This window comes from Falco rusticolus, chromosome 8 (assembly GCF_015220075.1).
Source record: "Falco rusticolus isolate bFalRus1 chromosome 8, bFalRus1.pri, whole genome shotgun sequence".
NCBI lineage: Eukaryota > Metazoa > Chordata > Aves > Falconiformes > Falconidae > Falco > Falco rusticolus.
This window is the reverse complement of record NC_051194.1, coordinates 7092214-7104121: the sequence shown is the minus strand read 5'-3', so window position 1 is coordinate 7104121 and position 11908 is coordinate 7092214. Positions and strand designations below refer to the sequence as shown.

At 54.2% G+C, this 11908-nt stretch overlaps 1 protein-coding gene across 2 annotated transcripts; it reads left to right on the top strand.

Annotated features, from left to right (window-relative positions):
* The first annotated feature begins 211 nt into the window (after positions 1 to 211).
* Positions 212 to 10867, top strand: SPARC (secreted protein acidic and cysteine rich). 2 transcript variants are annotated; one of them, XM_037398107.1, is made up of 10 exons: positions 212 to 344; positions 6399 to 6468; positions 6678 to 6728; positions 6900 to 6984; positions 7406 to 7527; positions 7771 to 7891; positions 8078 to 8211; positions 8383 to 8531; positions 9228 to 9376; positions 9553 to 10867. In XM_037398107.1, the coding sequence occupies exons 2-10, from the start codon at positions 6412 to 6414 to the stop codon at positions 9579 to 9581; spliced, it is 897 nt and encodes a 298-aa protein (XP_037254004.1). In that variant the 5' UTR covers positions 212 to 344; positions 6399 to 6411; the 3' UTR covers positions 9582 to 10867. The 2 variants fall into 2 exon arrangements, with proteins under 2 accessions (XP_037254004.1, XP_037254005.1); XM_037398108.1 differs by lacking the exon at positions 212 to 344 and adding an exon at positions 1013 to 1103.
* Positions 10868 to 11908: the final 1041 nt, after the last annotated feature.

The following is an 11908-nucleotide window of genomic DNA, read 5'->3' as shown; positions in this document are numbered from 1 at the left end:
GGCAGCTGCTGTGTCACTGTCTCCACTGGGAAGGTCGCGCTGGGGGCTGAGCTCTCCCTGCGAGAGACCCCCTTGATCTCCAGCCCCGCTTGATTTCTCTGGTCTATCCTTTGGACCCAGGCTGTGCCTCAGTCTGTCTCTGGGGTGGGTGGGACTGCCCACTGGGGAGAGAGGGAGAGGAAGAGACCGATTTGGAAAGATAGCAGAGAGGAGGAGGAGGAGGAGAGGCAGCGGGAAACCCAGCCCACCCTTTGGCTTCCTGCTGCCTCCTTCTAAAACCTACAGATTTCTCCAGCCCGTCCAAGCGCCTGAAGTTTCCTCAGCCCTGCTGCCGGGACTGCGAGGTATGGCCCGAGACCTTCACATTTGCCTTTGCTATTTCTCCTGGCATGGGGGTCCTGATAGCCCCACTCAGGGGGTCCCTGGGGCAGGAGCCGCCCTCCCAGCCTGGGGGGTGCGCCCGGTGCTCAGCAATGCATCAGTTGGTGCGGGGAGGTGGGCACTCCCTACCCTAACTGATGCACTTAGAGACCCCTCCTGACTTCTCTTTTTCCTCTTTGCAGCGTCTCTGCTCCTAAACTGCATCCCTTATTGTATTTCACCGCCAGATTGCTAGCTTTAACACTTTGGTGGCATCTGTAAAGGTTTAACCTGCCCCATTTTTTCTCTCTCCCCGCTTTTTTCCCTCTGGGTTTCCAGTTGTGGGGTATTTCCTTAGCGAGATGCATGAGACCAATGTCTGGGGACATCAAACCAACCTTCAGAGCAAATCAGATCTAGTTACAAACCAGTCCCGATTACAGCCAGCCTGAGGTGTGTTGGCAGGTGGTGTTTTACTCACCAGATAATCTAGATGAAGAACAAAAGAGCTGTCGACTTCATCTCAGCATTTTTATGTTTTCCAGTACAGCCACTCTTATTTCTTCTAAAAAAAAAAAAAAAAAAAAGGAAAAAAAAAAAAAAAGACACTTGGCTTTTTGTTCCAAGCAGACCTTGAAACCGTTTCAAGTCCTGCTGCCCTGGTTTGCTTAACTCCAGCTGATCAACTGCTAGAGAGACAGAGGTTGCAGGAGAGCAGGAACAAAGCTCTTTTTGGTTTTTTTGTAAGTTTTAAGAACCTGGGCTCAGTCATGCACAATTTGAGGTCCACACAGATAGAGCCGAGGACTTGTTTCCTTTAAAGGCAGCCGCTGTCCTTCCCGTCCCGGTGACGTGCATGGCAGTCTAAGCTCTTTGTGCCCCTCATCTAAGAAAGCTCCACTCTGTTACATGCAGCCAAGAAAAGGAAACTTAACGGGATGGGAGCTGAATTCCCACCCAAACCAAAAGGCAACAGTTTCAAGTTGGAGTGAAATCGGGGGCACCGGGAAGGTCGCCAGTACTCCGAGTCCCCCACCGACTTGAAACAGCCCAAAACCTCAGCAACCCTCCAAAAGCACAGAAGTACGTTGCAGCCGTTTGTCAGGGTCGATCAGGCGACTTTTGGGTGGAAATAAAAGGTTGTTGCGTTCAGCGCCGCAGTTAAAGCCAAGCTATTGTCTGCCACATAGGCAGGAGCAGGGATGCGGGTGGCGTTGGGAGGGGGAAGAGGAAAAATAAACTTTTCAAACTTTTTTTCAAGCCCTTCCTTCCAACAATCCTCTGCTCTTCCATGACTCAGCCCCAGAGGAATGTCGGCTCCCATGGAAACCCTTTCTGGGTCCTCTGGTCGGAGGGATGGCCGGGGCTGTTATCGCTGCAGTGGCTGTGGCAGGGCAAGTCCAGGGAATGCTTTGAAGATGGTTTGCATTTCTGTAGAATATTTAGTGGACAGTTTCTTCTCTCCCTCCTCTCGTGGAGCTATGCAGGATCAGCTTGCTGTATCCCCCGGGAGCCAGAGGGACCGCTTCCACCTGGCACAGAAGTATCCAGGCTGCTTTTGGCACTGCCCTGCGTCCAATGCAAACAAAAGGAAAAGCTCAGACAGAACACAAAAATGCTGTATCACCTGTCCTTCCCACTGAGGTCTGCAAAGGGCTCGTCGGTTTGCAGCCCAGGTCTCATCCAGGCATTTTTCCTGGTTCTAATTTAAGTGTTTCCCATTAGGGATGCTTTTTGCAACCTAGACAAACGGTGACAGCTTCAAGCCAGAGCACAACTGTAGCGGCATATGGGCTCCTGCCCTTATCAATAAGCCCTGTAAGATCTGGAGCATTTATAAGTGCAATCAGACCTGCTCGACTCCCTGCAGGGGAAATGGGTTAATACAGCATCGTGGTGTACGCGTGTCTTTAGTGGCTCTGCAGGGACAGATGTGGTAGATTGGGTTTTTCCCCTGTGTTTTACTCGGAGTGTGTAAGTATATGCATGAGCTAAAGGGAATTCCATTTCATCTGAGCCTGCATGCTGCATGTGAGGGGACTGTGCAGGTAGCTGGAGCCAGGATGGTTTCTGCCCAGTCCCCTGCTCCTGCCCTGCTTGCCTGGGACCCAGCGCAGCTACAGCACATCTGGGTGAGCCAGCACTCCCAGCAGCATGGCCTGGACATGCAGGGACCTGTTACAGCAGGGAGCTTTATGGGGACTCACACAAACAACTCTGACTTCAAATCAAATTTTAGCCCTGGAGCAGCTGCCTGAGTAAAGCACAGAGGGTCTTGCTTGCACAGGGGGGTCAGGGCCAGGCAGCGGGGTCACAGCCCTCGCCTGGTGTCTCTGTGGTGGCTGCACTTGGTCACCCATCTGCACCTTGAGAACTATGGCCCGCGGTGGGGTTTGTAGGCAGAAGGTTTTTCTGGGCTGGTCCTGCCTTTACAGTCAGTCAGAGGTGCTGGGGCACGTCGGACGCTGCAGAGCTCGGAAGAGCGATGAGCAGATGGGGGGTGGGTGCGGGAGACCCTGTCACGCGGGCTGGCTGCCTGCGGTGAGGCTGGGCTGGGGTGCAAGAGGGACACCGAGCCACGGGAAGGTTTTTGCCCAACGATGACCCACTCCTGCTCTCCACTGCTGGTGGTGGGAGCAGGCCCTTCGTCTGGGTTAGCAGTGGAGGCAGCTGGGGTTACCCCTGTGGCCTCGGGGAGGAGCTGTCAAAGTGGCCACGCAGAGACTCCTCCCCACACTAACGTGGCATCCCAAAGGGCTTATGCAACACTGGCCAGGGCCAGTGCCACATGGGCCACACTCCACCACCCACAGACCCTCCACCAAAGGCTGCACCCACAAGGCTGCACCCTTGTCCTCCCCCAGAGCACAACGGCCCCCAGGCTGGGCGGGAGGAGACGAAAGGGACCCACAGAACCCAGTGGCACAGACTCTCCTCCGCACATCACTGCGGGACATCTTCCCCAGCAGGAGAAACTTATGATGATGCTACAGGACTGGGGGGAGGGTGGTAAAGAGTTTGCTAGAGTAGCCTGCCTTGAATTTATGGAGATGCTGAGGGTCGGTCTCAGACCTCTCCGCACCCCATGGTTCTCTTGTTATGGACATTTCTACAAAATACAATGAGCAGCCAGTGCTAAGGGACAGCCTGGGCCATGCTAGAAAGGTGAACCACTGAGAGGGGTTTATGGGAGCCACAAGACTTTACACAGCAACAGGGAGCTAAAGTCCCCACTTAGGATGCAAGTGGGGTCAAGTGCTAGAAGGGCAGTGCAGGCCATGGGTCCTGCAGCCCATGGGTGCCTGGCTGCCTTCTGCATCATTAGCAGTAAGGAGGGCAGGCCTGAGGAGGGGATGGGACTATGGAAGCTTTTTTTACTGTATATTCAATAGCCCTCTCCATGCCCATGACGCGCTGCTTTCCAGCACCTTGTAAAGTGCTGGCTTCTGTTGATTCCTTTAGGATACAGAAAGGTGTAAGTCCCTGCTTGCTAAAGTCTCTTTCCCAGTCCTGCCTTCCTCTGTCCCAAATGACCCCTTGCTCTGCCCCTCACATTGTCCTCTGCCCTTCATGGGGCTCTCGCAGAGCAGTGCCAGGCATTCCCAGTGCGGGGCCCCTCACAGGGATCCCCCTCCCCAGCACCTCCATCTGTGGGATGGATGCTAAGCTCATGGTATGGCCCAGCTGCCAGCTCCTAAGAGCATGATCTTGGGCAGCCAGACCATGGTAGGTGCACAAGGAAGGAGACATGCACCATGGGTCAGGCCCTTCTGCCAGAGCAGCTCTGTTCACAGGGCTCCTGAGCTGTTATTTCAGAATTTTTGGCCACCAGGCATTCAGGAAAGACCATGCCTTTGCAAAGACCCAGGGGCTCACAGACGCTGCAATGTCCACTGTGCACAGACCCTGCCACCAGGAGGATGTTGTTTTTCAAATAAATTTGTTTTCCCATCTCTGGTGTGAGACAGCTCTGCAGAGATTGTTTGCTCAGACTCTTTTGCGCTCCTTCTGCCTCCAAACACAACACTGGCAGCTCTGACTGTCTGCTGGCTCCTAGCAAGTGTGTAATTCCCTAACCCCAGCTTACTGCATGCCCAGACTTTGAAATTCAGTGTTTTCTGGGGGCTTGGGGAAATGATCTGAGATGGCCTTGGTCTGAGGTTGAGTTCTTCTTAATGCTACCTTCCACATGTGCAAGCACTGCCCCCTCCTCCAGGCTGGGCACTGCCGTGTTTCTGCCCAGCGAGCATCACTGAACTTCAGAGATTCTTCCAAAGCAAACAAGCCCCTTGGGAGAAGCCCAGGAGGAGTCTTTACAAGCCAGGGAATGGCAGCAAGGGAGGAGATGGCCAGATTCACCAGTACTTTTCCATCTCCCCTCCTTCCCCCCTGCCACAAACCACCCCTCCAGAAGTGAAGAACCAGTGAGTGATCTCTCCTGGCAAATGCCGGAAGAGCTCTCGGCAGCCTCCAGAGCAAATAAAGGCAAGAGGAAGGGACAGCATGTACCCAGTGGGAGAGGAGGCAGCTGCTCAGCTGCAGCCTGGCCAGAGCAAGGGGGCTCATCCACCCCCTCCTCAGGGTCCTCCATCCCACCGTGGCAGCTAACCCCACCACCCGGTGCTCCCAGCCTTCCCACATCCCTGGGAAGCTGCCCTGTGTGCCCTGACACCTATTTTGCACGGGCACCCTGCTGTGGCTGGGTTAGTGCTGAGATTGGAAGGAGGGTTTCAGCCTCTGCATGGCCAAACCTTGCTAAATCAGAAAGCCCAGCCCAGCCTGGCTGGTGCCCTGGCAGCACAGCGTTGGGGTGGTTTGTACCCGGAGAGCTGCCATGCACGGGGAGGAAGCAAAAGGATGCACTGGCAAATTAGATATCCATCCTTGCTCGCTGGGAGGGAAGAAGACACCTTGTCCAACACTCTGTCCCAGCAAAGCCATCCACCCACCCAGCCGCAGGGAACTGGTGGGCTGTGGTGCCCCGGCCGTGCAGGTGGAGCAGAGGAGGGTGAGCAGAAGGGAGGCAGCGGAAGCTCTGGCAGGGTGACAAGTCCCCTCGCTGGCAGGAGACAAACCAGGGGTGTTTCTCTCTCCCAGCAGGCGGAAGGGAACGGGCAGCCCTCGCTGTCAGGAGTGGGATGCCACTGGCATATTAAGTGGCTAGCTGAGCTCCTATCTGCCCTCACACAGAGAGGCTCAATCCTGCCAAACAGGAACCAGGGGGGACAAGGACAGGCCAATTTCACCAGCTGCGCTCCCCTTCTGGCTTGCATCGTGGCTGGTGTTAGCGGGGCTGCCTGGCTCACTCATCATATAGAGTCCCTGCAACGGCCCAAATCAGGAGGGTGCAAAGGGCTTATCCTCCTGGAGCTCATCTCCTGGCAGGACACAACCCCAAAGAAGCATCTTGGATCCCTCAAACCCAGTCTTGGGACCATCAGATCTGAGCAGGGAAGGGAAAAACTATAGTAGGGACACCAACATTTGGGGGTGCTGGGGATCGGGGACTGGTCTTTGATACTCCTAGAAATGCCTGCGTCCATGTGGGAAGGGGTTTCCTAAAGGATTTAATTCTAAAGCACCTCATCTCACCGTCTGTTATCTCTTTCCTTCCTCCACTCCCATTTTCCCTCTGAATGACAAATAAAATGGTAGAGTTCCATTGCTTGTACCTGGGGCTCATATCAGGGGCTTTTAACATGAAAAAACTCCACTTTTTGGTCCAAAAGACCTGTGAAGCAAAGGGGAGCTGCTATTTTGACTGTGATTTTTCGAAAGGCATCCAGTAAAGCAACAGAAATCTAAACCCCCACCATCCCATTTTGCAAAATCAAAAGAATTTGTCTTGGAAACATGATTTGGCTTAAGGTTTTGGCTAGAAAAGTCAGCATGTGGGTCTGTAATATTGAACAGACTAGGCAGGAAACAAAGAGAACGCCCTTTTCTAAGTGTCTGCCTGCCAGCGTGAGCTCAGCCCGGAGCCGAGCGGCACACAGCAGCCTCCTTCCTCATCCCTCCTTTTCCTCTCCTTTATTCAGGGTCTGCTGAAAGATGAGGGCCTGGATTCTTTTCCTTCTCTGCCTGGCAGGCAAAGCCCTGGCAGCTCCGGTAAGTACAGGAGACAATGGAGCCTCTCTGCTGTCAGGGATGTCCATCCCATGTATATCTGATGGGGATTTTCTTTTATAACAAATAAAACCCTGAGGGATGGGGGGAAGCAAGGCAGGGAGGAAACCCAAGAGTGACCTGTCGCAGAGGGTCACCCGTTGGGACCGTCCTCCCCATGGGCCCCAGCTCATGGTCATTTTCCCCTGCAGCAGGAGGCTCTGCCTGATGAGACGGAGGTCATTGAAGATCCCACCACAGAGGTAGGTGACTCTGCTCCTCCTCATCACCCATCCCTTGCAGCACCCACCGCTCTGGGAAGAGCACCTCCAAAGCATGGGGGAGAAGGGGTGATAGGGGGGCTGCTTTTCCCCCCAGGAGCTGGGGCAGAGCTCTTTGTGAACCCCCATGAGAAACACTGACCTCTTTTGCAGGAGCCCGTGGGGGCTAACCCCGTCCAGGTGGAGGTGGGAGAGTTCGAGGAACCCACAGAGGATGTAGAGGAGATTGTCGCAGAGAGTAAGTCATTCTTCCCTGCCCTCCAGCACGCAGAGACATTGTCCCTTCCCTGGGTGGAGAAGCTTTAGCCACGACAAACAGTGAGGGACTTCCTTGGGAAGGGCTGTAGCACAAGGACAATGCCAACCTGGATGCACGCTGAAAAGCAAAAGAGGTGCATGGCCTCATCCCAGCACTGGATTCTCTGTAAGCCCTTTTTGCAGCAGAAAAGCCATTGTTTCATGTGGCTATAGAAAGGAGCCCAGGATTAGCCTGAGGGCTAATGTGGACTTCTAGAAACCCTCACATCTTCCCAGTACAAGAGATACTCAGGGCTGCCTCTGGTGAAGTCTCTGTCTTCCCTCTGTGCTGAGATGCCCCAGGCAGCTCGTGGGAGGTGAGGATGGGGCAGGCTCTGACTTTGCTCCCTGCCTTCTCCCAGACCCCTGCCAGAACCACCACTGCAAGCACGGCAAGGTGTGTGAGGTGGATGACAACAACTCACCCATGTGTGTGTGCCAGGACCCCGCCAGCTGCCCAGCCACCTCCGGCATCTTTGAGAAGGTGAGGGCAGAAGCTGCTTGATGGACTGGAGTGGGGAGGGACCCCATAGGGGACATTGCCAGAAATGGTGGGGGAGACAGTCAGGGTGGCAAGGTCCCCATCTGGCCTCAGCCAAAGGTGACCAATGAGCCATTGTCCACCTCAGGAAACAAGCTGAACATCTCATTTGGAGGCTCTCCCTGCTGACTCCCCAGCAAGCTGGGCTTTGCTGTCTCTCACACACCATCTCCCCATCCCGTGCAGGTCTGTGGCACCGACAACAAGACCTATGACTCCTCCTGCCATTTCTTTGCCACCAAGTGCACCTTGGAGGGAACCAAGAAGGGACACAAGCTGCACCTGGACTACATCGGGCCTTGCAAATGTAAGTGAAGCCATTCCCTTAGACAAGGGGACCCCTAACCTGAGCACTGTCCCCTTGTCCATGGGCTGGGGAAGAGCAAAGGTCCAGGCAGGCTCAGGGCTGAGGTGGGAGGGCGCTGGGTCTGTGTGTCCAGGGTCTGGGGCTGCACATCCAGACATTGCACTGACCACTATGTATGGCTTCCAGTCATCCCTGCCTGCCTGGACACAGAGCTGACCGAGTTCCCCCTGCGCATGCGGGACTGGCTCAAGAATGTGCTGATCACCCTGTATGAGCGCGATGAGGACAACAACCTGCTGACCGAGAAGCAGAAGCTCAAGGTGAGGGACTTGGGAGGGAGCCTAAGAGCTCACTCCGCCAGCGGAGCCCATCAAACAAGGGGAGCCCATCCAGAACAACCTGTGGTCACCCCATGTAAAGCCCCTCCCGGGGTGCCCCCTTGCACCCCATTCCCTTGCTGACAAGGTCTCCCTGGCCTCTCCTTATGACAGGTGAAGAAGATCCATGAGAACGAGAAGCGCCTGGAGGCTGGTGACCACACTGTGGAGTTACTGGCCCGTGACTTTGAGAAGAACTACAACATGTACATCTTCCCCGTTCACTGGCAGTTTGGGCAGCTGGACCAGCACCCCATCGATGGGTGAGTGTCAGCAGAGCAGGACGGGGGCCCCTGCCAGGACCCTCTCCTGCCCAAGGACCAGGGTGATTTGGTGGCAGAAGGTGTCAAGGCAGGCTGCAGATGTGACACAAGTGGGTGGCTGATGGCAGAGGCATAGACAAAGCCCTGTGGAGGGACAAACCCTGCACACATCTGGCAAGAGCCGGGGTAAACAGGGCCGGAGTACAGGCAGTTTTGCCTTCTGCAAACAGCTCTTCTGCAGAAAGAGGAGCCTCCCCCAGCCTCAGCTGCTCCCATAACCCTTGGGTGTGGAGTTTCTGTCTTCTCAGATTTACTGTCGTATGATAGCTCCCTAAAATATCCTAGTCCAAAGGCCTCAGGATAACTTCAGCAGCTGAAATAGCAGCTGCTGGCTTAACTGTGAGCTGGAGATGAGCATGAGAGCAATCACACACACAGACCCATGGGGTAGGGGCAGCTGGCAAGGACCCCCAGCTGCTGGCTATTTTGTGACTAGCACAGCCGGTTGCAAAAGCAGACACTAGTCCTTGACCTTCATGACACTCCATGGCCAATAACTGGGAGGGCACTGGGACAGCAGTCAAACCAGACAGAGAACTGGAGCCAGCATCCAGCACCTGGCAGAGCATCTCCCATCCCATGGGAGGGCAGCTGGTGCTGGCAGGCAGCACGCTGACCGTGCGGTCACCTCGGCAGGTACCTGTCCCACACTGAGCTGGCCCCCCTCCGTGCCCCCCTCATCCCCATGGAGCACTGCACCACCCGCTTCTTTGAGGCTTGTGACCTGGACAACGACAAGTACATCGCCCTGGAGGAGTGGGCCAGCTGCTTCGGCATTAAGGAGCGTAAGTACTGAGTGGGGAAGGAAGGGGGTGGAGAGGACACTGAAAAGCCCCCCCAAAGCCCCCACACATGATGAAGCCATGCATTACAGCTGGTCCTGGGGAGGGGTATTGCAGGAGCAGTGGTACCCTGGCAGCATCTACCTCCTAACCTTGTCTCTCTCTTTTTCCTTCCACAGAGGACATAGACAAGGATCTTGTGATCTAAACCCCCAGCTTCCTTCCCTGCTGCCAACTTTGTCTTGTTTTAACCTTCCCACTTCCTTTGGTTTTTAAACCGCTTTTGTTTTGTTTTGTTTTTCCCTGGGAACAAGGTGCTAACATAGATCTAAACATACGTAGTGATGGTGCTAAGAGAAATAACAGTCCTCGTTCATAGCCTAATTATTACCACTAGATTATTCACTCAGCTGTTTCCACAAGCTCTTACCAGCCCTTTCTCTCTCCAACAACTCTCTACCATTGACTGACCCTGTTCCTGTCCTAAATATCCGCTCTGTCTCAGTATCCGCTCTCGGATCGACTTCTCTTAACTTCTTACTAACAGCACGTTCTTGGACACGCCAGCGCAGACGCAAAGACCTCCCAGCTGATTGACTGTCCCCAGTTACAGACCGCCAGCAAGGGAGGGCAGAGCCAGAGGATGTAGGAGGATGGGGCTTTTCGAGCAGAGCGGCTGTGGGTGACACTGCAGTCACCCAGCTCATGGTAGGGGGGGATGGAGAGGGGTGACTGACGTAGAGTGGCAGGATTTTGTTTTCCTTTTTCTTTTTTTCATTCCCAGGGCTTGAATTTAGCAATCATTGGGCACAAAAGAAAGGGGCTAATCAAACAAACGGATAGGAAAGTGCACAAAATTTACAACAAATTAAGATGAAATGCATCCCATCCTGTAAAATCCCCTCAAAAAAAAATAAAGGTTTGAAAGTGCTACATGCTTTACCGTTGCTCAATGACCGTTGTGTTTTCTGGGCTGCAAAGGGAGACTCGCCGCCTGTTCCCCCGGGGTGCGGGTGGCTGACCTTGCTGTAGCAATTCTGCTGTAGCTGAAACAAAGCTCTTGGCTCTCTCCAAATCACTTGTGTGCCCCTGAGCACTTCCCACCTATGCCTTGGTCGTGCTTAAATTCCAGCCCTGCTCTCCCAGGGAAGCTGTGTCAGTCTTGGAAGGGATATTTCTGCTCAGAAAGAGGCGTACTTACCACATACTCAAGGGAAAGGCTGTAATATTTTTTTTCATGTTGTGGATTTTGGGGTTTAAGGGATGGGCGGGAGGGAAGGGAGAAGGTGTTTGGATTTTGCTTTATACAGAGGGTCCTGACAGGAGCGAAGGGATGGTTAAGTCTCACAGGCTGAGAACTCTTTTTTTTTTTACCTTTGAATGTTTCCTGTGCCTTATATTATTAAATTCCTGCCACAGTGTGAGCAACCTGATGAGTCTCTGTAATAAAAAATACTGATTTGAAACACTGACAATAAACAAGCTTGCAACGTTCCTCTGTTTTGTCCCATCCCAATGAGGGGGATTGCACACACATCACCAACTTCACACATGTGTTCAAGGTACAACACAGGCATCCCAACCCCAGGGAAGAGTCTGGTCCAAAGTAAGCTGAGGTGCTTCAGCCAGTTACAGCCCGTCACCTCATTCATCAGGGCTCCTTGGAGATATTGTTCCAACGGGCTCATTGGAGTCTATCAGATGGGTAATGCGAGGGCAGATGGAGCTGGAGCGATGCAGGCAGACAGGGTCACTGCAGCAGCCAGCACAGACACTCACATGGGTCTAAGGCCTTTGCTTTCACGAGCAATAAAATCCCTGGGAAAGGCAAAAAGGCACAACAGTAGAAAAATAAACACTGCCATTTGCATGAGCTAAAAATACCCATGTTGCAAGAGCTCTGGTTAAGCTGTGAGGTCCCCCGGTTAACAGTCCCTTGCTGGATGTGCTCCAGGCACAGCTGTAGGGTCAGATCCTGCACAGGGTCAGTCCTGGCTGCAGAGCCCATCGGGGACGGTCACTTTGCAGATGCTTTGCCAAGCCATTTGAACCCAGTGGGAAAGCTGATGCCCGGAGGGACCGGCTGAAGGAAGGTTTTTCACCCCTGCCTGGAACCCCAGGGCTCATTGCACCCAGCCACGCTGCTTTCTGAGCTGTCAGGCAAACGGGGGGTTCTCAATGCAGACACAGCGAATGCCTCCCCAGCTCAGGGACTGCTACTGCAATTTGGCAGACATGGCACTGTGAGGGGCACCACTGTCCATGCCCCCCACCTGCAAGATCCAGCTGGCTGCAGCAGGCATCGGCTGCCGAACCACCTCCAGGTCAGGAGAGCTGGCAAGAGAGGATTTGGGCAGGGGGGAGGACGGAGAGACAGGTGGAGACTGGAGGAGATCGGCCACCCTGTGCAAACCCGCTTTCCAGTCGTTCCCTCTCCGCCAGAAACTCCCACTCACGTTCCTCTGCCAAGACACAGCCACATTCCTCCCAGCTCCAGCCCTTCCCATCAGCGCCAGCGGACAGACACCGGCAGCT